This window comes from Oncorhynchus mykiss, chromosome 16 (assembly GCF_013265735.2).
Source record: "Oncorhynchus mykiss isolate Arlee chromosome 16, USDA_OmykA_1.1, whole genome shotgun sequence".
In the NCBI taxonomy this organism is placed as follows: domain Eukaryota; kingdom Metazoa; phylum Chordata; class Actinopteri; order Salmoniformes; family Salmonidae; genus Oncorhynchus; species Oncorhynchus mykiss.
Window position 1 is genome coordinate 13,205,625 of NC_048580.1, and position 26,520 is coordinate 13,232,144.

A 26,520-nucleotide genomic window follows, 5' to 3' on the forward strand; every position below is an offset into this window, starting at 1 on the left:
GTTGAAAAACGAGGTTAATGACTCCAACATAAGTGTATATTAACTTCCGACTTCAACTGTATACTGTATTTTATACCATCTATTGCACCTTGCCTATGCCGCTCGGCCGTCGCTCATCCATATATTTACATGTACGTATTCTCATTCACCCCTTTAGATTCATGTGTATTGGTTGTTGTTGGGAATTGATAGATGTCTTGTTAGATATTACTGCACTGTCAGAACTAGAAGCACAAGCATTTCGCTACACTCGCATTAACATCTGCTAACCATGTGTATGTGACCAATAAAATGTGGTGTTTATTTTGAGTGCTGATTTTCTGCATTTATCATCAAAGTCCCATCATGTTGCCTGATTTCAGATGTGTCCATGTAAACAGGATTATTAGGGAAATCGTTCTTCTTATAAAGCGTGTAAACATTTTAATTCAATCTATGATATTAATCTGACTATTCACATGAATTGCATTATTGTGTGTATGTAACCGTAGTCAGTGTTTTGAAACATAGCATTAATGAGAACGTCTTAACCTGTCTGGGCACGTCTCCCAATCAGGATGGTCGTAACCATCTATGTATTTGGACTCAATCTCTCCATGAGCGCTGTTGCCTGCAGTTGGCCAGGTCCACTTAATTGACACTTGAGTGTGGAATAATGGGCCAGACACTGTGGACATGCCAATTAAGATGGCGCCTCAGAGCTTACAGGAGCTAGCAGCAGGCTGGCTAGGATCCAGGGGGGTTTAAACAGCCAGCATTCCAACGCTCCTACACTTACAATCACCTGAAGCAAAACACAGCCCAGATTGTTTAAATAATATTTACATTTAAAACAGGGCTCAGAGTGAAACATCTGAGGTGCATTCATTGAAATGGACCCAATTAACATTGGATGTGGCAACTTGGTATAGAACATGATCCCATTCGATCATAATGCAGGCATGTGGAATACACAAGTGTATCATATTTCAATATTTAAAAAACAAACAGTCCCTTTCACAATCCCATCTAGCTAACCACCTATCAGAATATTAGAGAAGGAATAGTGAGACCAATCTCAGTGGTATTTGAGGCCCTAGGTAAGTTCTCATTCCATGTTACATTTGTACACTACCTCATATCAGCCACTGCCAGGCCTTGTCGTGTTCCTGTTTGACAGCAGCATTCTCCATCTAGTTTCTATTTTGAACTCTTTCTATCCTGTTCCCAGGTGAGTCAAAACACTCACTGTGCCTATAGATCCAGACCTTGATATTTCGATGACCATTAAACTGAAATCCATTGGGTTACACTAGCTTTAGTGTAGAGTATTGGCCGTCCCATAATAACACATTTCTATTGCAGGATACATTAGAATTTGCTAGCTAGTTGTACGGTCTTGGCATGGTTTAGTTGGTCAGCTTGTACACCTGAGAGAGCAGGTGTTATGAAGGAACAATATATTCATATCCTTACACAATTAACTTGTTTGCTTTGCATACTTACGTGCTTTCTTATACAATTGCGTTTTTTTATTTATCCTTTATTTAACTAGGGAAGTGTGGGAGAGATTTGTTCAGCTGAATATTGGGTGCTTTAAAGGACAAATATTTTCGTATTTATTTTTCTAAATGGAGAATATGCATTGACTAATACTGTATAACATGCATTATATTCTCTGCTCACTCTAACATACATTTTTGCATTCTCATAGTTATTCTTAGCACTCAGCTACATATTCACCCCACAGCTTCTGTTTACAGTTACTCATCCAGAGAAAGTCCCTGTAGAGACGTTCTCCTTCCTCCAAATGTCTTCATCAGCTTTCCGCCAGCTCTGCAGGTTGTCTGTACTCTAACACTATTTCACGTATTGAGAGCCTGGAGTAAAGACTAAGATGGAAAATTGAATAACGTGGCAATCTAAATGTTCAAATTGTAGAACCAACGTACAGGAACAACATTCGATAAACACTTGAGTGTCTAAATGAAAGAGTCATTTCCATGCCAGCTGAGACGATGACGGGCGTATATTCATTAACTGAGCTGTTCACATCTGTGTACGTGACACGTGCAGCTTTTTTTTCTCGTCCAGGGTTAATTTGCACATAGAATAAAATGTATTCTATCTTGTATGCATTTGGTACAGTGTGAGGCGTGTTATAACGCAACGTTCACATTTATATGTCTCTATTTGCCACTTAGGCAAGGATGGAATCCTTAAGAGTGTAACTGTTCATTTAAAAGAGAAGATATCAAGTGGGTTTTGCCTCCATTGAAAAATTCCATTCACTCTATTACAGGCCAGGGAATCAGGGTGTTTTCATCCATAGCATCTTTCTAAGTAATTCAAGGTCACATGTTGTCTATGTGAAGCTGATCAAGTAAGATGGATGTTCCCTTTGATATGTATATCACCTGTTGCTAATATGACGGTGCTCCCAACGTCATGCTTTTGTGACAGGCCCCTTTTTGGGATTCAACACACATCGATCAATCCATCATCATTCTGAAAAGTCCACCTACAGGAGCTGCTCCCTACTTCAGGAAACGAGACAAAGGACAGACATCTAAGACAAGGAACCCAGCATGATCCTTATCAGACAGTCAAAGCAGCATATAAAGAAGACTGGAGAGGAGAGGGAGTTAGAAGGGACAAGGGGGTGAAGGTAGTAACGGGGGTAGAGTGGAGGCTAAGGTAGTGAAGGTGTAGAGTGAAGGCTAAGGTAGTGAAGGGGAAGAGGGGAGGCTAAGGTAGTGAAGGGGAAGAGGGGAGGGTAAGGTAGCGAAGAGGTAGAGTGGAGGCTAAGGTAATGAAGGGGAAGAGGGGAGGGTAAGGTAGTGAAGGGGTAGAGTGGAGGCTAAGGTAGTGAAGGGGAAGAAGGGAGGGTAAGGTAAGTTAGCGAAGGGGTAGAGTGGGGGCTAAGGTAGTGAAGGGGAAGAGGGGAGGGTAAGGTAGTGAAGGGGTAGAGTGGAGGCTAAGGTAGTGAAGGGGAAGAAGGGAGGGTAAGGTAAGGTAGCGAAGGGGTAGAGTGGGGGCTAAGATAGTGAAGGGGAAGAGGGGAGGGTAAGGTAGTGAAGGGGAAGAAGGGAGGGTAAGGTAGTGAAGGGGTAGAGTGGAGGCTAAGGTAGTGAAGGGATAGAGTGGAGGCTAATGTAGTGAAGGGGTAGATTGGAGGCTAAGGTAGTGACGAGGTAGAATGGAGGCTAAGGTAGTGAAGGGCTAGAGTGGAGGCTAAGGTAGGGAAGAGGTAGAATGGAGGCTACTGAAGTGAATAGGTAGAGTGGAGGCTAAGGTAGTGAAGAGGTAGAGTGGAGGCTAAGGTAGTGAAGAGGTAGAATGGAGGCTAAGGTAGTGAAGGGGTAGAGTGGAGTCTAAGGAAGTGAAGGGGTAGAGTGGAGGCTAAGGTAGTGAAGGGGTAGAGTGGAGGCTAAGGTAGGGAAGAGGTAGATTGAGGCTACTATAGTGAATGGGTAGAGTGGAGGCTAAGGTAGTGAAGGGGTAGAGTGGAGGCTAAGGTAGTGAAGGGGTAGAGTGGAGGCTAAGGTAGTGAAGGGGTAGAGTGGAGGCTAAGGTAGTGAAGAGGTAGAATGGAGGCTAAGGTAGTGAAGGGGTAGAGTGGAGGCTAAGGTAGTGAAGAGGTAGAATGGAGGCTAATGTAGTGAAGGGGTAGAGTGGAGCCTAAGGTAGTGAATAGGTAGAATGGAGGCTAAGGAAGTGAAGGGGTAGAGTGGAGGGTAAGGTAGCAAAGGGGTAGAGTGGGGGCTAAGGTAGTGAAGGGGTAGAGTGGAGGGTAAGGTAGCAAAGGGGTAGAGTGGGGGCTAAGGTAGTGAAGGGGTAGAGTGGAGGCTAAGGAAGTGAAGGGGTAGAGTGGAGGCTAAGGTATTGAAGGGGTAGAGTGGAGGAGGCTAAGGTAGTGAAGGGGCAGAGTGGAGGATACGATAGTGAAGGGGTAGAATTGGGTAAGGTAGTGAAGGGGTAGAGTGGAGGCTAAGGTAGTGAAGGGGTAGAATGGAGGCTAAGGTAGTGAAGAGGTAGAATGGAGGCTAAGGTAGTGAAGGGCTAGAGTGGAGGCTAAGGTAGGGAAGAGGTAGAATGGAGGCTACTGTAGTGAATAGGTAGAGTGGAGGCTAAGGTAGTGAAGGGGTAGAGTGGAGGCTAAGGTAGTGAAGAGGTAGAATGGAGGCTAAGGTAGTGAATGGGTAGAGTGGAGTCTAAGGAAGTGAAGGGGTAGAGTGGAGGCTAAGGTAGGGAAGAGGTAGATTGAGGCTACTGTAGTGAATGGGTAGAGTGGAGGCTAAGGTAGTGAATGGGTAGAGTGGAGGCTAAGGTAGTGAAGGGGTAGAGTGGAGGCTAAGGTAGTGAAGAGGTAGAATGGAGGCTAAGGTAGTGAAGGGGTAGAGTGGAGGCTAAGGTAGTGAAGAGGTAGAATGGAGGCTAAGGTAGTGAAGGGGTAGAGTGGAGCCTAAGGTAGTGAATAGGTAGAATGGAGGCTAAGAAAGTGAAGGGGTAGAGTGGAGGGTCAGGTAGCAAAGGGGTAGAGTGGGGGCTAAGGTAGTGAAGGGGTAGAGTGGAGGGTAAGGTAGCAAAGGGGTAGAGTGGGGGCTAAGGTAGTGAAGGGGTAGAGTGGAGGCTAAGGAAGTGAAGGGGTAGAGTGGAGGCTAAGGTATTGAAGGGGTAGAGTGGAGGAGGCTAAGGTAGTGAAGGGGTAGAGTGGAGGCTAAGGTAGTGAAGAGGTAGAATGGAGGGTAAGGTAGTGAAGGGGTAGAGTGGAGGCTAAGGTAGTGAAGGGGTAGGGCGGAGGGTAGAGTGGAGAGTAAGGTAGCGAAGGGGTAGAGTGGAGGCTAAAGTAATGAAGGAGCAGAGTGGATATTAAGGTAGTGAAGGGGTAGAGTGGAGGGTAGAGTGGAGACTAGGGTAGTGAAGGGGTAGAGTGGAGGCTAAGGTAGTGAAGGGGTAGAGTGGAGGCTAAGGTAGTGAAGGGGTAGAGTGGAGGCTAAGGTAGTGAAGAGGTAGAATGGAGGGTAAGGTAGTGAAGGGGTAGAGTGGAGGCTAAGGTAGTGAAGGGGTAGGGCGGAGGGTAGAGTGGAGAGTAAGGTAGCGAAGGGGTAGAGTGGGGGCTAAGGTAGTGAAGGGGTAGGGCGGAGGGTAGAGTGGAGAGTAAGGTAGCGAAGGGGTAGATTGGAGGCTAAGTTAGTGAAGGGGTAGGGTGGAGGGTAGAGTGGAGAGTAAGGTAGCGAAGGGGTAGAGTGGTGGCTAAGGTAGTGAAGGGGTAGATTGGAAGCTAAGTTAGTGAAGGGGTAGAGTGGAGACTAAGGTAGTGAAGGGGTAGAGTGGAGGCTAAGGTAGCGAAGGGGTAGAGTGGAGGCTAAGGTAGTGAAGGGGTAGAGTGGAAGCTAAGGTGGTGAAGGGGTAGAGTGGAGGCTAAGGTAGTGAAGGGGTAGAGTGGAAGCTAAGGTGGTGAAGGGGTAGAGTGGAGGCTAAGCTAGTGAAGGGGTAGAGTGGAGGCTAAGGTAGTGAAGGGGTAGAGTGGAAGCTAAGGTGGTGAAGGTGTAGAGTGGAGGCTAAAGTAATGAAGGGGTAGAGTGGAGGGTAGAGTGGAGGCTATGGTAGTGAACGTGTAGAGTGGAGCTAAGGTAGTGAAGGGGTAGAGTGGAGGGTAAGGTAGTGAACAGGCAGAGTGGAGAGTAAGCTAGTGAAGGGGTAGAGTGGAGGCTAAGGTAGTGAAGAGGTAGAATGGAGGCTAAGGTAGTGAAGGGGTAGAGTGGAGTCTAAGGAAGTGAAGGGGTAGAGTGGAGGCTAAGGTAGTGAAGGGGTAGAGTGGAGGCTAAGGTAGGGAAGAGGTAGATTGAGGCTACTATAGTGAATGGGTAGAGTGGAGGCTAAGGTAGTGAAGGGGTAGAGTGGAGGCTAAGGTAGTGAAGGGGTAGAGTGGAGGCTAAGGTAGTGAAGGGGTAGAGTGGAGGCTAAGGTAGTGAAGAGGTAGAATGGAGGCTAAGGTAGTGAAGGGGTAGAGTGGAGGCTAAGGTAGTGAAGAGGTAGAATGGAGGCTAATGTAGTGAAGGGGTAGAGTGGAGCCTAAGGTAGTGAATAGGTAGAATGGAGGCTAAGGAAGTGAAGGGGTAGAGTGGAGGGTAAGGTAGCAAAGGGGTAGAGTGGGGGCTAAGGTAGTGAAGGGGTAGAGTGGAGGGTAAGGTAGCAAAGGGGTAGAGTGGGGGCTAAGGTAGTGAAGGGGTAGAGTGGAGGCTAAGGAAGTGAAGGGGTAGAGTGGAGGCTAAGGTATTGAAGGGGTAGAGTGGAGGAGGCTAAGGTAGTGAAGGGGCAGAGTGGAGGATACGATAGTGAAGGGGTAGAATTGGGTAAGGTAGTGAAGGGGTAGAGTGGAGGCTAAGGTAGTGAAGGGGTAGAATGGAGGCTAAGGTAGTGAAGAGGTAGAATGGAGGCTAAGGTAGTGAAGGGCTAGAGTGGAGGCTAAGGTAGGGAAGAGGTAGAATGGAGGCTACTGTAGTGAATAGGTAGAGTGGAGGCTAAGGTAGTGAAGGGGTAGAGTGGAGGCTAAGGTAGTGAAGAGGTAGAATGGAGGCTAAGGTAGTGAATGGGTAGAGTGGAGTCTAAGGAAGTGAAGGGGTAGAGTGGAGGCTAAGGTAGGGAAGAGGTAGATTGAGGCTACTGTAGTGAATGGGTAGAGTGGAGGCTAAGGTAGTGAATGGGTAGAGTGGAGGCTAAGGTAGTGAAGGGGTAGAGTGGAGGCTAAGGTAGTGAAGAGGTAGAATGGAGGCTAAGGTAGTGAAGGGGTAGAGTGGAGGCTAAGGTAGTGAAGAGGTAGAATGGAGGCTAAGGTAGTGAAGGGGTAGAGTGGAGCCTAAGGTAGTGAATAGGTAGAATGGAGGCTAAGAAAGTGAAGGGGTAGAGTGGAGGGTCAGGTAGCAAAGGGGTAGAGTGGGGGCTAAGGTAGTGAAGGGGTAGAGTGGAGGGTAAGGTAGCAAAGGGGTAGAGTGGGGGCTAAGGTAGTGAAGGGGTAGAGTGGAGGCTAAGGAAGTGAAGGGGTAGAGTGGAGGCTAAGGTATTGAAGGGGTAGAGTGGAGGAGGCTAAGGTAGTGAAGGGGTAGAGTGGAGGCTAAGGTAGTGAAGAGGTAGAATGGAGGGTAAGGTAGTGAAGGGGTAGAGTGGAGGCTAAGGTAGTGAAGGGGTAGGGCGGAGGGTAGAGTGGAGAGTAAGGTAGCGAAGGGGTAGAGTGGAGGCTAAAGTAATGAAGGAGCAGAGTGGATATTAAGGTAGTGAAGGGGTAGAGTGGAGGGTAGAGTGGAGACTAGGGTAGTGAAGGGGTAGAGTGGAGGCTAAGGTAGTGAAGGGGTAGAGTGGAGGCTAAGGTAGTGAAGGGGTAGAGTGGAGGCTAAGGTAGTGAAGAGGTAGAATGGAGGGTAAGGTAGTGAAGGGGTAGAGTGGAGGCTAAGGTAGTGAAGGGGTAGGGCGGAGGGTAGAGTGGAGAGTAAGGTAGCGAAGGGGTAGAGTGGGGGCTAAGGTAGTGAAGGGGTAGGGCGGAGGGTAGAGTGGAGAGTAAGGTAGCGAAGGGGTAGATTGGAGGCTAAGTTAGTGAAGGGGTAGGGTGGAGGGTAGAGTGGAGAGTAAGGTAGCGAAGGGGTAGAGTGGTGGCTAAGGTAGTGAAGGGGTAGATTGGAAGCTAAGTTAGTGAAGGGGTAGAGTGGAGACTAAGGTAGTGAAGGGGTAGAGTGGAGGCTAAGGTAGCGAAGGGGTAGAGTGGAGGCTAAGGTAGTGAAGGGGTAGAGTGGAAGCTAAGGTGGTGAAGGGGTAGAGTGGAGGCTAAGGTAGTGAAGGGGTAGAGTGGAAGCTAAGGTGGTGAAGGGGTAGAGTGGAGGCTAAGCTAGTGAAGGGGTAGAGTGGAGGCTAAGGTAGTGAAGGGGTAGAGTGGAAGCTAAGGTGGTGAAGGTGTAGAGTGGAGGCTAAAGTAATGAAGGGGTAGAGTGGAGGGTAGAGTGGAGGCTATGGTAGTGAACGTGTAGAGTGGAGCTAAGGTAGTGAAGGGGTAGAGTGGAGGGTAAGGTAGTGAACAGGCAGAGTGGAGAGTAAGCTAGTGAAGGGGTAGAGTGACAAAATATATTTCTCTCTGGCTTACATTTCATTCAAGTCTCACACGTCTGCTCCAATGTCATTTATTTATGTAGCTGCTTTTGTCAGATGACAAGCTGACAAACTGCAGTTGAAGAGTTTCATTCCAAAATGCTATCCAGAAATGTTGGTAAATTAGCTTTAATTGTTTAAAGAAATTATGAAAGAGACTGTGGTTTTTCACTATCTAATCATGGCATGGGGTTGTTCAATGACAGACACTTACCTTCCCACAGTTGTCAAGACAATTCACCCCCAACAACAACCCCCGTACCTCTCAGATTCAGAGGGGTTGGGTTAAATGAGGAAGACACATTTCAGTTGAATGCATTCAGTTGTACAACTGACTAGGTATCCCCTTCTCCTTTACCCTTTCCCAAGTTTGCTGGATGTCCTTTGGGGGGTGTACCATTCTTGATATACACAGGAAACTATTGTGCAGGAAAAACCCAACAGTGTTGCAGATTTTGACTAAATGCGGTACGCCTGGCATCTACCATACCCTGTTCAAAGGCACTTCAATCTTTTGTCTTGCCCATTCACCCTCTGAATGGCACACATCCACAATCTATGTCTCAATTCTCTAAAGGCTACAGTATGTCTCCCCATGTCATGGCTTTTGCGCCATCAGTACAGACACCAACTTGAGCAACAGCTACGTTTGGCTACATATGGACAGTTAGTAGAATTCCTGTGAGAGAGTAACGGTTAATGTGATTGGATGTTAATTATTTCACTAGGCTAACTCTATTTGACATTGTATTGTGACATCGCTGAACGCTAGATGGTTTAATTGTATTTTTTTGCAGTGAAACGAGGCTACTCAGGTGAGATTTTTAAATGTGAATCACATTTTTATTTGGCGTACCTGCGACGGCATTGCGCATACTCCAATTTGGGAATACCTGTAGACAAAGAAGAGCTCTCCAGTAGGTTTACCAAAAAGCTTCAAGGTCCATTTTCTCAAAAGTGAGGTTCCAAGTTTATCAACTGAGTCTCTACTTTCATCCAATGTAAAAACATAATTTCAAATTTTGCTACATAAGACCGAATGAGTCGGTCGGTCACATATCCTTACTCTCAGAAAAATAAGTAGTACTGCCAGGTTTTACACAGTCAAATGTAACAAATAACTATTTTTAATAAAGAAATATACACTGAGTGTACACCTTCCTAATATTGAGTTGCACCCCTGCCTAAATTCGTGGACCCGACAAGGTGTCAAAAGCATTCCACAGAGATGCTAGCCCATGTTGACTCCACGCTTTCCACAGTTGTGTCAAGACAGTTAACCCCCAACAACAACTGCCCCAATACCTCTCTGATTCAGAGAGGTTGGGTTAAATGCAGAAGACACATTTTGGTTGAATGCCTTCAGTTGTGCAACTGACTAGGTATCCCCTTCCTCTTTTCCCTTTCCCAAGTTCGCTGGATGTCCTTTGGGGGGTGTACCATTCTTGATATACACAGGAAACTATTGTGCAGGAAAAACCCAACAGTGTTGCAGATTTTGACAAAATCCAGTGTGCCTGGCATCTACCATACCCTGTTCAAAGGCACTTCAATCTTTGTCTTGCACATTCACCCTCTGAATGGCACACATACACAATCTGTCTCAAGGCTTAAAAATCCTTCTTTAACCCGACTCCACACCTTCATCTACACTGATTGAAGTGGATTTTCCAGGGAACATAGCGTTCACCTGGATTCACCTGGTCAGTCTATGTAATGGAAAGAGCAGGTGTCCTTAATGTTTTGTACACTGTGTATAAATTATACATTTTTGACATCAATATTAAAAAATAATAATAATTCAATACAGTAATATGAGATCTTGACTTTGTCACTTAGCAGATGCTCTTATCCAGAGCGACATACAGTAAGTGCATTCATCTTAAGATAGCTAGGTGAGACAACCACATATCACAGTCAAATATAGCTTCAATTCCAGCTAAACAAAGGTTATATAGCGTTTTGCTCAAAAATAAACAATAATCATACACATCTAAAATCTATTAATTAAAATCTGAGAACAGTCATATTTTACACGCACATGAATATACCCACAAGCAATAAAAGGTTTTGGAAATAAACTCTTCATTTCTCACGCAGTGCATCTTTATCAGCTAGCTGCCAAAACATTGTTGGTTGTAACTTTTAATTAATCATTTGCATTGGAGCAGAAGTGCATTGCACCTGACAAATTCAGGTGTGTGTTTTCCTCAGTATAGAAAATGACATCACCTGGCTGCTGTCCAAGTAGGCTATGACTTGAGTTCTCTTATAGCAAATATTTTACATACAGTATATTCATCCATTACATTAGCCTAAATTGTTTACTTCAAACCCTCTCAGTCCATTGGATATACTGTAGCATAAAACTCCAGGTCTCGGTTCAGCTGGGCTTTTGCATATTAATGTGGATGTTAATAAACAACATTGCCAAAGAATGAGGATCCAGCACGTTGCTATGCAACCAAATCCATGTTGAGACAGCTTGGCTGCATTTAGTTTATGACTGTAAAGTGTAACTTGTTGGCTGAGAGAGCAAATATCCACTACAATCTGTGCCCATTCCGAAAACAGAATTCATGAGTTTTTCACGGTGGTATCCTATTTAAAAATCACCCAAGTATAGCGCCTTGTCATCACCAGAATCTCTTTCGGGTCATTTCCTCTTCCTGTTTACATCTCACATTATATTTGGAGTCCATCTGTGGGTTTAACAGGCCAATAAAAAAAAGACTGGGAAAAGGCTGAGGATGTTTATTCCTGTCTGGGGCACAGAAAAACCCAAAGTGTCAAACACTCACGCACAAAAATGTTCTCTATTTCCATTTTGTTCTTCAGTGAGGCGAACACTTCATTAGCTAGCTGTGCTGTGTTAGAATATCAATGGGTTTCTACTTCCTTGTCATTTATTTGTGTCCAACGCTAGATAGCTGTTCTCGGGAGAGCAGGCGCATTAGCCAGGATATTTCTTCCAATTAACGTCCAGCAATAGTGACGAGGCCATTATTAATTGACAGCTGCAGTGAGACTACTTATTCTTCTCTGTTCCATAGAGTCTAATGGAGAGGCCCCGTCTGCTAAACCTTGATCCTTTTCGTGTCTAGAAAGATCTATCCACAGCGTATAGAGACGCATGTCAGAGGTGTCGTGTGTTCATGGTAAATACATCATTAATCAAGGATCTACGTGATAGATTTAGTATTCAGGGAAAACATTCAATCCCAATTCATTTATACAACATGAACCTCATTAATTAGTTTAAAGCAGCAATATGTAACTTTTCGGCGACCCGATCAAATTCTCTTAGAAATGTGTGTTATAGATCTGTGATTCTCGTTGAAAGAAAGTCTAAGAAGTGGTAGATCTGTTCTATGTGCGCTATTTCTATGCTTCTCGTTTTTAAGTTGAGTTTTTTAGTCTTTTAAGTTCGGTTTTATATATTAGCTTCAAAAAGCTGCAAATATTATCTTTTTGGTTATGTAAAATATATTTCACAGCGGTATAGAGGGGAAATGATTGTCTACACTATGATTGCTTGTTTTGTCACAAACTGAAATTAGGCAAACAATTAGAATTTTAACAAACATGAAATGGAGGAGTGATTTCTGCATAGTGCACATTTAATAAATTATCAAAAGCAAAATAGGGTTTTGACATTATACATGTCAATGAGACCAATTAATTTCTAGTGTTGTGGGCTCTGGACCAGTCTGAAACCCCCTGGATGTGACCCACCTCCATTTAGTCTCCAAACTGCCTCTACTCTAGCCTTCCTCCTGATGCTGACTGCTCAAAGCCTTAATAAACTACCCTGCCTGCCATGATCTTCTACATATATAGGTTTTTCAGAATTACATGTTTTTTAAGCACTTAAAGCACTTTGTAATGAAAAGCTTTGTCATAAAAGTTGAATGCATTATTATTATTATTATTATTATTATTATTATTATTATCTGTTATTTTAATGGAGGAACAGAAGCAGTAAGACAAATCAAATTTGGAACTGCCTGGAGGACAGACAGATACTGTGGTCTGTTTCCTTGCCCACAAGGCTCAGTTAGGCTATGAATCTGTTGCTAATTGAAAAGCTCTGTTTATTTTAGCTGACCCATTTTGTGTCTGGTGCCCGTAGTCAACGCCGCACTGAGAAAGATGCCCTGCTGATAAAAAAGTACAAATGTCCAAACGTTGAAAAGCTCTGCCTGTGGATTAATATAGTTCAACACAGGTGTACAAATAAATACGGCACAGCTGGGTGTGCTTGGAGAAAGTAGCTCAAAGGGAAGTCTACTTCATGGGGTTTGTCCATACACTCTAAAGAAGTCAATGACCTACAATGAAACCCCAAATAAATGCATTATTCCTCAAATTAGTTTTTATCATTTTCAATTCACAAGAAATGCACTTTTTTTCTGATAACTTTTCCTCAGGTGTTACCACTGTGTTAGCCTCGTCGAGAACCAGGCTTGGGAGGCGTGCCAATGACGTGATGTTGGAGGTATAGTAGCGCTGAGGAGCACATTCAAGGTGAATCCCATCAGGCGTGAGAATAACTTCTCTAAGAATCCATTTTCTTCCCATTAGCAAATCCACTGGTCCCTCATGGCTCCATCGACGGGGACACATTGAACCGCATCAAGGCAGCTTCCCTCCCTGCTCAACTCTGCTCGGCCGTAGTGGGCGCCTTTGCTCAGATTAAGGTATTTGTCTTGATTACTCGTAATCAATGGCAGAGTGTGGCACAATGACAGCTTAAGCCAAGTAAGTAAGCATACTTATACAGAATAACAGAGGGACTAAGAACCACTCATGGCATTCAGTAGAGTTGGAGAAGGATTTTCTCTGTCATTTCTGTCAAGTACATAAAGCATGTTATCCGAGTGCTCCTTGTGGTATCAAGATAGGAAACAAAGAAACGAAAAACAGCTGGGAAGAAGAAACTGGTGTAAACAGGCTTTTTAAGTCTTCTTTTCAACCGCAATGTCTGTGCCAACAAATCACCCAGTTCCTCTGAGAACAGGATCTTTCAGTAAAGTTCCCCATAATGGTATGTAACAACTGAACCATTTAATATTGGGACAAAAGCAATTTGGAACAAAAATAGCCACATACTGGTTATGACTCCTTAACCCTTTACAGTTGTGGGAATTGGCCTCTATGGACAGGTCTAAATTTAAACGTTTCTTACAGTAGACATATGAAAATCATATGCATAACCATGGTAGCAATTGAAAGGGAACAGTTTGGATATAATGGGGAAATGATTAGACCAAAGGTGAGTACACAACAGTTCACCTGGCTTAAGACTGAATCAAAATATTACACTGTTGATTTTATGTGCATTTTACATTTACTGTACTTTTCCCCGCATTTGTTGATAACAAAATCTGAAAATATTCTGGCTACATTAGTAACACGAGAAGAAGATTCCTGGTAAATGTGAATTGACTTTAACATTCATCTAAAGACTGTTATTCATCGTACCAATGATTGTCCGGGATGTGAGTTTATCGTCTCCAACTCATGTTGAGATTCAAAGTTCAAACCATTTTAAACGCGCAGCTGCAGCTTCACACATTTCTGGTTTGCTTTGGGTTTTTTATTAACGCATCGTTTATACATTTTGCTCAAAAGGGGCGGTTCCGGCAGTTTTGACCTCACTCCAGGGAGGTGATTACTCACTGTGCAAAGTTATGGAAAATATTTCTCTCTTATAGCTTCTCAAATCATCATTTCCCATAATACATGCACAACCCATAGTATGGAAACTTCATCCACGTAGTGGGTATACTTTCCGAGTTGCAGTATTTCCTTTGTAACATTTTTAATGACATCACAAAATAACAAACAAAATGACATTAGTGTCCTATAGATTGCCTCTAACCATTCCCCACGTTCTACATTAGAAATATTGTTCCAGTATTCGCTTTTGAACGTGTTAAGAGTTTCAGTGGGAAAAATAATGTTGAGACATGACTTTGGTGAATTTGGAGAGCACAGGCCTGGATCTTCTCTATTGATTTACAACAGGACGTGAGTTGTTAATCCCCACTAGTTCTATCCTCCCCTCTCTACGGGTGAAAAGGGGTCTGATTGAAGTTAGTCATTGCAAACCTGATCTGACCTATTTGGATTCTCGTGGTCGGTCATGACATGGGGTAGGTGCAACATAAGACAAAACATTTACAAGAGTTTGAGTGAGAGGACTAACATCTCCAGAGTGTGCACAGTTCCTAAGTAATTTCAATGCACTTTTATAGTCTTCAACTATGAGGTGCTTATTTGGGCACATTGTGCCGTTGAGGAACTACAGCAAGCACACTTGTAGTTGTTTTGTTTGGAACACAACCCTGCATCCCCGCCATCACACAAATATGATTCGCAGTAGACAAACATAGGCTCATTCTGTTCAGAACAACCCAGGCTATGATGCTATGTCATCTTTTGGCTGTACATAAACATAATGATCATAAGTGTTGACACTTTATATGACATGGGTTTTATGATATGGAAATGTGAAGTGCACATTTGGACTCATTGGTGTTCGGCTGTATTTATAATCCTCAACGGTTTGTTGCGACACATTCCTTCATTAATGGCTGATTTCTCACAGGGGGACAAACTGGTGAATTACAGCCCAGCAGAGGACCGTTCATTCACTTCCTGGAAATGCATCTTTACTGTAGGTCATTGTTTCCAGATCTGTTCTTAACTAAACTGGTGATGAATAACAGGGATGTGAACAGAAGTTCTTAACCATGAAAGTCCCACAGTAGATACAGTACACTCGTAGTGGTGACTTGAGGAACCCCTGGAGTTCCTCAAGGACCCATTGTTAGTCAATTTACAGTGTACAAACTTAACATGAACAGGAATGACATTTACTGTAACAGGTGGCCAAAAGTAACTATCTGAAAGCCACGCCTCCAATCTGATAGGCTGCCACCTCTACAATATATTATTAGAAAGGTTAAAACATGTAACCACTCCCATCACAAAAAGTTTATAGTTTGAACCTTTACAAATGTGTTCCTCAATGTCCTTTTCAGAGGGGTTCCTCTAAAAACTTTTTAGAACTGGAAAGTTCAAAAAGGCGAAGGGAAGTTAACATGGCTGACTTTTTGCACAATGCTTACCTTCCATCACGTACACCAATGAGCCCACATCCCCTTCTTTGATGATGCAGCTGTCTGTGGCATATTCAACTGGGTACATGCAGTCAACGATCTCTTGGATCTGAGAAAGCTCAAGGTTCTTCATGAAGTCGTTGTCAAGAATGGCCTCCTTGATTAAGCCCTTGGACCTGTGAATTGAACGAAAAGAGAGTAACGTTCTGTTCCTGAAGCTAAAGTGCAGAAAAAGTCACTAAATTGAGAACAATTAGCAAATGAAACAGTTGATGTGAATAAGAATCTGCAGTGTGGCTCAACATCTGTTTTGCTTTGACAGACTGCTTTCACAAAAAAATACAAAAAAAATTCACTTTCCTCTATAAGTAAAGCTATTTGTGAGCATCCAGTCAACAGTTTGCGCTTGAAATGCGCTTGAAGGCCCATATTGGAGAGAAGTGCCCCATAACCAGTAATTTGAGACAGAAATCACCGTACTGCATCTCCCCGCCTTAGGGCATGTGAATAGAATCAGTTCTTATCTCTACACCAGCACTCTTGTATAGGCTGGAGGGAAGATAAGGCATTTTACTACCCTGCATTTTACCTCAGACGCCTTGCTATGAATGACTACCCACAAGTACCTCATCCAGCAATTTGCCTTAAAAGACCAGCTTCAGAAGTACTCTGGCTTCACTATATCATAATCGAGAGTGTGGGCACTTTAAAGATCATATGGACTTATTCTTTGTAAATTAATATTATGTTCTCGTGGTAGTAGGGTTAACGGAATCTACGGTAATTTTGGTAATTAAGAGAAAATCCATGGCAATTTATCCTAACTAGTCATTTATACTTGAAAACGTTTTTTTAATTGACTGATATATAGTATATATGTTTGTTTTTTTTATCTGTGTCCATATTGTACATGAGTTCCAGTGGATAGGTCATATGGTTCAAGAGAAAATAGCCGAACTAATGAAAAAAGCATCTAATCAACAATGGTATTATTTTTTTTATTAACTCTGCAACTCTCTTCCAACTTTTCACAACTGCCACAAAGTTTGACGCCAAAACATTTTTTTTATTTGAAAACCATCTTATTTAATTATTGAATATATTTTTCATTAAGTCCACACAGAGGGCCAGAGATAACTACAGACACCTGTGATAATCTGAAGTACCCAATAGGGCCACTACATGTCTTGTGATAGAATACCAAAAGTTTTCACCAATATACCCTCTCTTTGCAATCCTATGGGGGAGGATGTTTCACGATGGGAGATCTGTTCCAGCAAATCCTAGCTGAGCTGGTAGATTGGTGCTGCTGCCCTTCGGAGGTACGGAGAACTGAGAGATGACACTCAGACACAAAGCATTAGTTCTGCTCTGCCGGCACCACTTAAACACTGGTATTGTGTGTTAATGTCCTAGGAGTCAAGATAACCCTGTGCTCACAATGATGTAATAAAGCCAGTTCTGAATTCATATTCCACTTCTGATAGCTTTGTTTTCCCTGAAGTCCCAAAAACACACAGTGAGACACTGTCAGATGGGTCATTCAGGGCGCTGCAACTTTAAATTAGTTTTAATATGATGGGTACTTAGAGTTGTCACTGAGCTTTTTTTATTTTTCTTCAACACAAACCAGATAAAATATTTATTTGGCAATGCTACCTTTCAAGACAGTTTTGCATTAGACCACAGTATTTCAAAGTATATTATTTGCCTTTACCTAGTCTCTTTTTTCTGTTTTTGAACAGGCGATCAGATGTATTGTAGAATGCAGAGATTTCAGCTGGAAGCAGGGGTGGGGGGGATGGTGGTGGGTGATGGTGGGCACCAACATCTGCCTAGCTCTCTACCTGGAACATCTGGCTCTAAACCATCACAGTAACCTTGGGGAAAGGAACCTGAGGTTGAAGAGAAAGAGGCAAGATATCTCCTTTGGGACCTGTACTTAATAAACCTGCCCATTTCCCCCAGCACTACTGCCCTCCTTACAGACAACGGCACAGTAATCAACTGTTTGCAGTGTCTGTCCATACTGCTTGTGTTTGTGCAGAGATGCGTGGGAGTGCTAAATAAATTCTGAAGCTCTCCTTATCAAAAACCCATTCTGATTAAAGGTTGAATAGAGAGCAAGATGTGATTCTCGCACAGTGGGACATGTGCGATTTGGTAAAAAGCAATCTCACTTTGATGACCGGTGATTGTCACTTGTGTATTACAGTGCTGCCTGGCAACATGGGTGCTTAGCAGTGACTACAGCTGTGTAACTGTCACAGCCTTATCCAGAGGCTTGGCAGAAGTGAAGAGTTTCAGTAAAGCAACAAGGAAGAGCAGACACAGATGGGCTCCTTGAGTAATGAGTGAATCTCAAATTAAATCAGATAGGGCATCGCAGACAATGACAAAATCATATGTTCTGCCTTTTTGTGAAGAAATAAATCAGCATGAATAGCTTATCATCTCTTTTTGCGTGGGGACCCCTAACACTTTGTTCTTCTGAGAAACCGCTCTGTTCTATACACTGCAGGTTCAAGGGATTTCAATAACTGTTTTTCAATATTAGAACATTAAAAACGTATCTAAATAACTTCTCTCTGTGATTTAACTGAAGGTCACAAGTTCCATCAAGACACATTCTATACTAAAGTTATAATGCAAGCTTATTTTCAGTCGACTAAATTGCAAAACTATTCAGCTGAGGATTAACATATAGTAATGTACCCAGTGTGAAACACTTCAACACTCATCTGCTGTGATTAGATTTAGCTGGCACTCCAGTCGTGCCCATTACAGTGTCGCAAAAAATTGTCTTATTTTCTCACTTTTTCTTTCAGCAGTGTTATCACTCCATGTATAATTACAGATTAATCATTCTTTAATTTAGATTTTAGAGAACAATATGCATAATAAATGTTTTGCCATTCTTGAAAGCCTGTAGCATTTAACAAACGGACTATATAATAAAATTGCTAAAACCATGATACACTACATGACCAAAAGTATCTGGACATCTGCTCGTCGAAAATGTCGTTCCAAAATAATGGGCATTAATATGGAGTTGGTCCCCCGTTTGCTGCTATAACAGCCTCCACTCTTCTGGGAAGGCTTTCCAATGTATGTTGGAACATTGCCCTCAATCTCACACAAATCATCAAGGAACCCACCAGGTACAACCCTAAATCCGTAAACAAGGGCACCCTAATTTACATTATCCTGACCAACTTGCCCTCCAAATACACCTCTGCTCTCTACAATCAGGATCTCAGCGATCACTGCTTCATTGCCTGTATCCGCTACGGGTCTGCGGTCAAACGACCACCCCTCATCACTGTCAAACGCTCCCTAAAACACTTCTGCGAGCAGGCCTTTCTAATAGACCTGGCCCGGGTATCCTGGAAGGATATTGACCTCATCCCGTCAGTTGAGGATGCCTGGTCATTCTTTAAAAGTAACTTCCTCACCATCTTAGACAAGCATGCTCCGTTCAAAACATGCAGAACTAATAACAGATATAGCCCCTGGTTCACTCCAGACCTGACTGCCCTCGACCAGCACAAAAACATCCTGTGGGGGACTGCAATAGCATCGAATAGTCCCCGCGATATGCAACTGTTCAGGGAAGTCAGGAACCAATACACCCAGTCAGTCAGGAAAGCAAAGGCCAGCTTTTTCAAGCAGAAATTTGCATCCTGTAGCTCTAACTTCAAAAAGTTCTGGGACACTGTAAAGTCCATGGAGAACAAGAGCACCTCCTCCCAGCTGCCCACTGCACTGAGGCTAGGTAACACGGTCACCACCGATAAATCGGTGATAATCGAAAACTTCAACAAGGTTTTCTCAACGGCTGGCCATGCCTTCCTCCTGGCTACTCCAACCTCAGCCAACCGCTCCGCCCCCCCCCCCCCCCCCCCCCCCCCCCCTCGCAGCTACTCGCCCACACCTCCCCAGCTTCTCCTTTACCCAAATCCAGATAACAGATGTTCTGAAAGAGCTGCAAAACCTGGACCCATACAAATCAGCTGGGCTTGACAATCTGGACCCTCTATTTCTGAAACTGTCTGCCGCCATTGTCGCAATCCCGATTACCAGCCTGTTCAACCTCTCCTTTGTATCATCTGAGATCCCCAAGGATTGGAAAGCTGCCGCGGTCATCCCCCTCTTCAAAGGGGGAGACACCCTGGACCCAAACTGTTACAGACCTATATCCATCCTGCCCTGGTATCTAAGGTCTTCGAAAGCCATGTCAACAAACAGATCACTGACCATCTCGAATCCCACCGTACCTTCTCCGCTGTGCAATCCGGTTTCCGAGCCGGTCACGGGTGCACCTCAGCCACGCTCAAGGTACTAAACGATATCATAACCGCCATCGATAAAAGACAGTACTGTGCAGCCGTCTTCATCGACCTAGCCAAGGCTTTCGACTCTGTCAATCGCCATATTCTTATCGGCAGACTCAGTAGCCTCGGTTTTTCTAATGACTGCCTTGCCTGGTTCACCAACTACTTTGCAGACAGTGTTCAGTGTGTCAAATCGGAGGGCATGTTGTCCGGTCCTCTGGCAGTCTCTATGGGGCTACCACAGGGTTCAATTCTCGGGCCGACTCTTTTCTCTGTATATATCAATGATGTTGCTCTTGCTGTGGGTGATTCCCTGATCCACCTCTACGCAGACGACACCATTCTGTACACTTCTGGCCCTTCCTTGGACACTGTGCTATCTAACCTCCAAATGAGCTTCAATGCCATACAACACTCCTTCCGTGGCCTCCAACTGCTCTTAAACGCTAGTAAAACCAAATGCATGCTTTTCAACCGTTCGCTGCCTGCACCCGCACGCCCGACTTGCATCACCAACCTGGATGGTTCCGATCTAGAAAATGTGGACATCTATAAGTACCTAGGTGTCTGGCTAGACTGCAAACTCTCCTTCCAGACTCATATCAAACATCTCCAATCCAAAATCAAATCTAGAGTCGGCTTTCTATTTCGCAACAAAGCCTCCTTCACTCACGCCGCAAAACGTACCCTAGTAAAGCTGACTATCCTACCGATCCTCGACTTCGGCGAAGTCATCTACAAAATAGCTTCCAATACTCTACTCAGCAGACTGGATGCAGTTTATCACAGTGCCATCCGTTTTGTTACTAAAGCACCTTATACCACCCACCACTGCGACCTGTATGCTCTAGTCGGCTGGTCCTCGCTATATGTTCGTCGCCAGACCCACTGGCTCCAGGTCATCCACAAGTCTATGCTAGGTAAAGCTCCGCCTTATCTCAATTCACTGGTCACGTTGGCAACACCCACCTGTAGCACGCGCTCCAGCAGGTGTATCTCACTGATCATCCCGAAAGCCAAAACCTTATTTGGCCGCCTTTCCTTCCAGTTCTCTGCTGCCTGCGACTGGAATGAATTACAAAAATCTCTGAAGTTGGAGACTTTTATCTCCCTCACCAACTTTAAACATCTGCTATCTGAGCAGCTAACCGATCGCTGCAGCTGTACATAGTCCATCGGTATATAGCCCACCCAATTTACCTACCTCATCCCCATACTGTTTTTATTTCATTTACTTTTCTGCTCTTTTGCATACCAGTATCTCTACCTGCACATGTTCATCTGATCATTTATCACTCCAGTGTTAATCTGCTAAATTGTAATTATTCACTCCTATGGCCCATTTATTGCCTACCTCCTCATGCCTTTTGCACACAATGTATATACTGTAGATTTTTTTTTTCTACTATGTTATTGACTTGTTTATTGTTTATTGTTTACTCCATGTGTAACTCTGTGTTGTTGTCTGTTCACACTGCTATGCTTTATCTTGGCCAGGTCGCAGTTGCAAATGAGAACTTGTTCTCAACTAGCCTACCTGGTTAAATAAAGGTGAAATCAAAATTAAATAAATTGCTGTGGGGACTTGATTCAATTCAGCCACAAGTGCATTAGTGAGGTCAGGCACGATGTTGGGCGATTAGGACTGGCTCACAGTCGGCGTTCCAATTCATCCCAAAGGTGTTTGATTGGGTTGAGGTCAGGCCTCTGTCCAGGCCAGTAAGGGCTCTGTCCAAGTTCTTCCACACCGATCGACAAATAATTTCAGTATGGACCTTGCTTGATATACGGAGGCATTGTCATGCTGAAACAGGAAGGGGCCTTCTCCAAACAGTTGCCACAAAGTTAGAAGCACCTAGAAGGCCATAGCGTTAATATTTCCCTTCACTGGAACTAAGGGGCTTAGCCCGAACCATGAAAAACAGCCGCAGACCATTATTCCTACTCCACTAAACTTTACAGTTTGCACTATGCATTGGGGCAGGTAGCGTTCTCTTGGCATCCGCCAAACTCAGAGTCGTCCGTCAGACTGCCAGATGGTGAAGCGTGATTCATCACTCCAGAGAACACATTTCCACTGCTCCAGAGTCCAATGGCGGTGAGTCCAATGGTGGCGAGCTTTGCGCTGCTCGGCCATAGATACCCACTTCATGAAGCTCCCGACAAACAGATATTGTGCTGATGTTTGAAACTCGGTAGTGAGTGTTGCAACCGAGGACAGATGATTTATACGCGCTTCAGCACTTGGCGGTCCCATTCTGTGAGCTTGTGTGGCCTACCATGTCACGGCTGAGTTGTTGTTGCTCCTAGATGTTTCAACTTCACAATAACAGCACTTACAGGTGACCGGGGCATCTCAAGCAGGGCAGAAATTTAACAAACTGACTTGTTGGAAAGATGACATCCAATTACGGTGCCACATTGAAAGTCACCGAGCTCTTCAGTAAGGCCATTCTACAGCCAATGTTTGTCTATGGTGATTGCATGGCTGTGTGCTCGATTTTATACACCTGTCAGCAATGGGTGCGGCTGAAATAGCCGAATCCACTAATTTGAAGGGGTGTCCACATACTTTTGCTGATGTAGAGTATTATAACAGAGAGAACAGACTTTTATCATTTAGATTGCTTCCATTAATGAAATTACATTATAGAGACATTGTGAAAGAACATTTACAGTTCAAAACATTTATAAACGCTTATAGACTGTCACTGTGGTTACAGCAGCAGCAGAAGGGATATTTCTGGATGGAACATGTCTGAAAGACAAGCCAGAACAATGTTTGAAAGGCCATAGAGTCTCTCCAAACAGTCTCAGTGAAAGAACATCGTCAATTCATCAAGGCTAAGTCTCTATTACAATTTTCATGAACAAAATCAACAGTGAGTAAAGCAAAATGTTTAATCAAAATAACTGTCCAGTGTTTCCAGATTTCTATCAAATATGACCTAAACTGAGTGTACAAAACATTAAGGATACCTTCCTACTACTTTTTTAAATTAAGTAGCTGTTTTCTGTGTTGAAATGGTGTGGGTGTACCCCAACATAGTCCAGTAGATACGTTCTAAAACGTCTCTATTTGATATAGAAGTGTGAAAATTGGCACACTTGCGTAGTTTTTCATGCTGAACAAAACCTGATTTAGTGCGACTTGAGCAAAGCCCGGGGTCGACATGTAGCGCCCCCTAAAGGTCAATGGTGAAAATGCATTTACCTGTATTGACGTTTTGGGTAATGGCTTCCCCTGTGTTGGGTCTACATAGCCCCAAAATAGCTAAACATGTTTGGATTGGTTTGGGGTACTCATTCAATCAACAACCAAAACCATATGGCATTTGTTTTGTCCTTTATGATCGATGATTAAAAACCATCAAATCGCAGTAAAATGTGTATATTTTCACTTTCAAAGTGGTTTATTAAATACAAAGTTACCTTTGACACTCTACAAAAGTGATATCTGTTCCCTGAAGTCTACCGATTACAATGATACATAATATGATATTATACACTGTGTCACTTATAAGAAATGTGCCAGGAAACCTGCCCAGTGCAGGTCACGAGAAATCCCATAGGAATGCATTATGTCCAGCAGGGACTAAGGTAACCCATTTGAGCAAAATCCCTTTATGATGACGCCACAAAACTAAATAAAGCTATAGTGCCATTGCAGATTTTCCCTGTTGCACTCTAGGGAAGCAGTTTTCCAAAATGGCCACCAACCAGCTCCATAGGGCCAAATAGGACTGGTTTGACATGGCAGTATTTCAATAAATAATGTATATATAATGCCCAATGATGGCTTGAAATGTTTGAGTTGGTGTTGGGAATAAAAGGGCCCAAACATGCCATATACAGTACCAGTCAGAAGTTTGGACAAACCTTCTCATTTTTCTTTATTTGTACTATTTTCTACATTGTAGAATAATAGTGAAGACATCAAAACTATGAAATAACAGATATGGAATCATGTAGCAACCACAAAAGTCTGAAACAAATCGAAATATATTTTAGATTTGAGATTCTTCAAAGTATGCACCATTTGCCTTGACAGCTTTGCACACTCGTGGCAGCTTTGCACACTCTTGGCATTCTCTCAACCAGCTTCACCTGGAAGGCTTTTCCAACAGTCTTGAAGTAGTTCGTACATATGCTGAGAACTTGTTGGCTGCTTTTCCTTCACTCTGCGGTCCAACTCATCCCAAACCATCTCAATTGGGTTGAGGTCGGGTAATTGTTGAGGCCAGGTCATCTGATGCAGCACACCATCACTCTCCTTCTTGGTCAAATAGCCCTTACACAGCCTGGAGGTGTGTTGGGTCATTGTCCTGTTGAAAAACAAATGATAGTCCCACTAAGCCCACACCAAATGGGATGGCGTATCGCTGCAGAATGCTGTGGTAGCCATGCTGGTTAAGTGTGCCTTGAATTCTAAATAAATCACTGACAGTGTCACCAGCAAACCACACCCACACCATCACTCCTCCTCCTCCATGCTTCACGGTGGGATCCACACATGCAGAGATCATCCGTTCACCTACTCTGTGTCTCACAAAGACATGGTGGTTGAAACCAAAAATCTCAAATTTGGACTCATCAGACCAAAGGACAGATTTCCACTGGTCTAATGTCCATTGTTCGTGTTTCTTGGCCCAAGCAAGTCTCTTATTATTATTGGTGTCCTTTATTAGTGGTTTCTATACAGCAATTAGACCATGAAGGCCTGATTCACGCAGTCTCCTCTGAGCAATTGATGTTCAGATGTGTCTATTACTTAAACTCTGTGAAGAATTTATTTGGGCTGAAATCTGAGGTGCAGTTAATTGCCGATTTCTGAGGCTGGTAACTCTAATGAACCTATCCTTTGCAGCAGAGGTAACTCTGGGTTTTCCTTTCCTGTGGCGTTCCTCATGAGAGCCAGTTTCATCATAGCGTTGGATGGTTTTTGCGACTACACTTGAACAAATGTTCTGGATTGACTGACCTTCATGTCTTAAAGTAATGATGGACTGTTATTTCTCTTTGTTTATTTGAACAGTTCTTGCCATAATATGGACTTGGTCTTTTACCAAATAGGGCTATCTTCTGTAAACCACACCTAACCTTGTCACAACACATCTCAAATGCATTAAGAAGGGAATGAAATCCACAAATTAAATTTTAACAAGGCACACCTGTTAATTGAAATGCATTCCTGGTGACTACATCATAAAACTGATTGAGAGAATGCCAAGAAAGATGACATCATCCTCTAGGAGGAAATAGCAAGCATTCTTTAAATGGTCTGTTTGAGATACAAGTTTGAGGTAGGTTTTATTCTCCAAGTGTTTAATATAGGATGAGTCAACAACATTACTTGGGTATGAGTTAACAGATTATTAACTTTTAAAAAAGGTGAGATTATTACTGGGCAGTTACATTAAGAAAACAAATATACCCATCGAATCCTTTATATTCCTTTCAGCTACACTAACCAGGTTTTCATCCAAACCTTTTCTGCAAGTAAAGTACATGTCGGATAAAAAATGTCATGACAGGCCTGATGGAGACAGAATATCTGTTGGTAAACTTTCCAAATGTAGACAAAGCAAGATACGCTAGACAAGGTGGGATCTTTCTGTGTCAGTAAAATCTATTATGCACGAAATGTCAGTGGAAATGCTTTTATTCAGAAATATTGATATAATAATCATCATATCGAGTAAACTTGGAATCATGCAATGACATGTTTTGGGGTCCTCCCACTATGACTTGTCGGGAAAGCATGCAGTTTATTAGGCTACAGATGAAATAAGTTATGCTAAACTTCACAGGGTGGTGAAAGTGCAAGGTGATGAGATTGATGCTCCTTTCCAGTAAATATGTGCACTGCGTCATTACGCACAGCCTTTTATCTGAAAAAAGTCAATTTTATGGAAGCACATCAAACATTTTAGAATATTCTCATGAAAATTTGTCGCCAATTGGAGGGAAACCTAGCTTCTGACTCAAAAATATTCAGAGAAAAAGCACAAAAGGGGAGAACGGAGCCATTAGTCATTTTGGAGGCACTGAACTCCAGCTGGTGGCTAGTGTCAGAAGACCGACCCCCTTGGTGACCTGCCAACCACTCCCTTTGAAGAGGGTTTGAGGACAATGGACAGAAATGCCACTGCTCATCAGGCTGCTCCAAATTAATCAGATCCTTTGATATTCAGCATTAATTGGGTGTCCTGGAAGGCTTTTCAGGGGAATACTACACATGGCCAGGTGAAGACTGGTGAGAAGCTTTGGTTGCAGTTTATTGAATAACATGACTGAGATCGACTTGGATGGATTGACATTGCAGAACTATGGTATAGTGTGTCACAGTTATACAGTATGTTAACTGATAGTTGACTAGACTCCAGCTTGGCCCCTGTTCTGTTTTTGTGTCGCGTTTCATTTCCTTCGCTTCAGAAAGCGAGTCCCTGTCAAAGCAGAGATAAACACAGAGCGGTTCCCTTAAAAGGAGAAAGTATGCTGCTTTAGAGCACAGCCGGATGGATAGACAGCATTCCTACAGACTTTATAGGACCCTTGGACTGAAGGTGCAAGAATCAAACTCTTTCCCTCAATGCCCTGACCATACCTTCCAATCTAAGAAGCCTGAGAAAGATTGTGATTGTTTACAACCTACACAATTTCAGAAATAGAGTTGCAAAGGCATGCATGAATTGTAAAGGAAATAACGTCACATCAGTGCACATATGTAGGGGCTCCCGAGTGGCGCCGCGGTCTAAGACACTGCTTCTCAGTACTAGAGGCATCACTACAGACCCTGGTTTGATTCCAGGCTGTATCACAACCGGCCGTGATTGAGAGTCCCATAGGGCGGCGCACAATTGGCACAGCGTTCTGGCAATTATCACGTTTGATATGCTTTTTACATTTGTATCAAAATCCTGGACTGTAAACTGTCATGG

The 26,520-nt window shown here is 43.3% G+C and overlaps 1 protein-coding gene across 4 annotated transcripts in view; it reads right to left on the reverse strand.

The window, feature by feature from the left end:
* LOC110491369 (cGMP-dependent protein kinase 1) overlaps nucleotides 1–26,520 on the reverse strand; it is a 184,477-nt gene that overhangs the window by 146,620 nt on the left and 11,337 nt on the right. For all 4 annotated transcript variants that reach the window (XM_021564757.2, XM_021564758.2, XM_021564754.2 and 1 more), the window contains exon 2: nucleotides 15,255–15,421. In XM_021564757.2, the coding sequence (XP_021420432.1) occupies nucleotides 15,255–15,421 (167 nt within the window). The remainder of the gene's footprint in view (nucleotides 1–15,254; nucleotides 15,422–26,520) is intronic.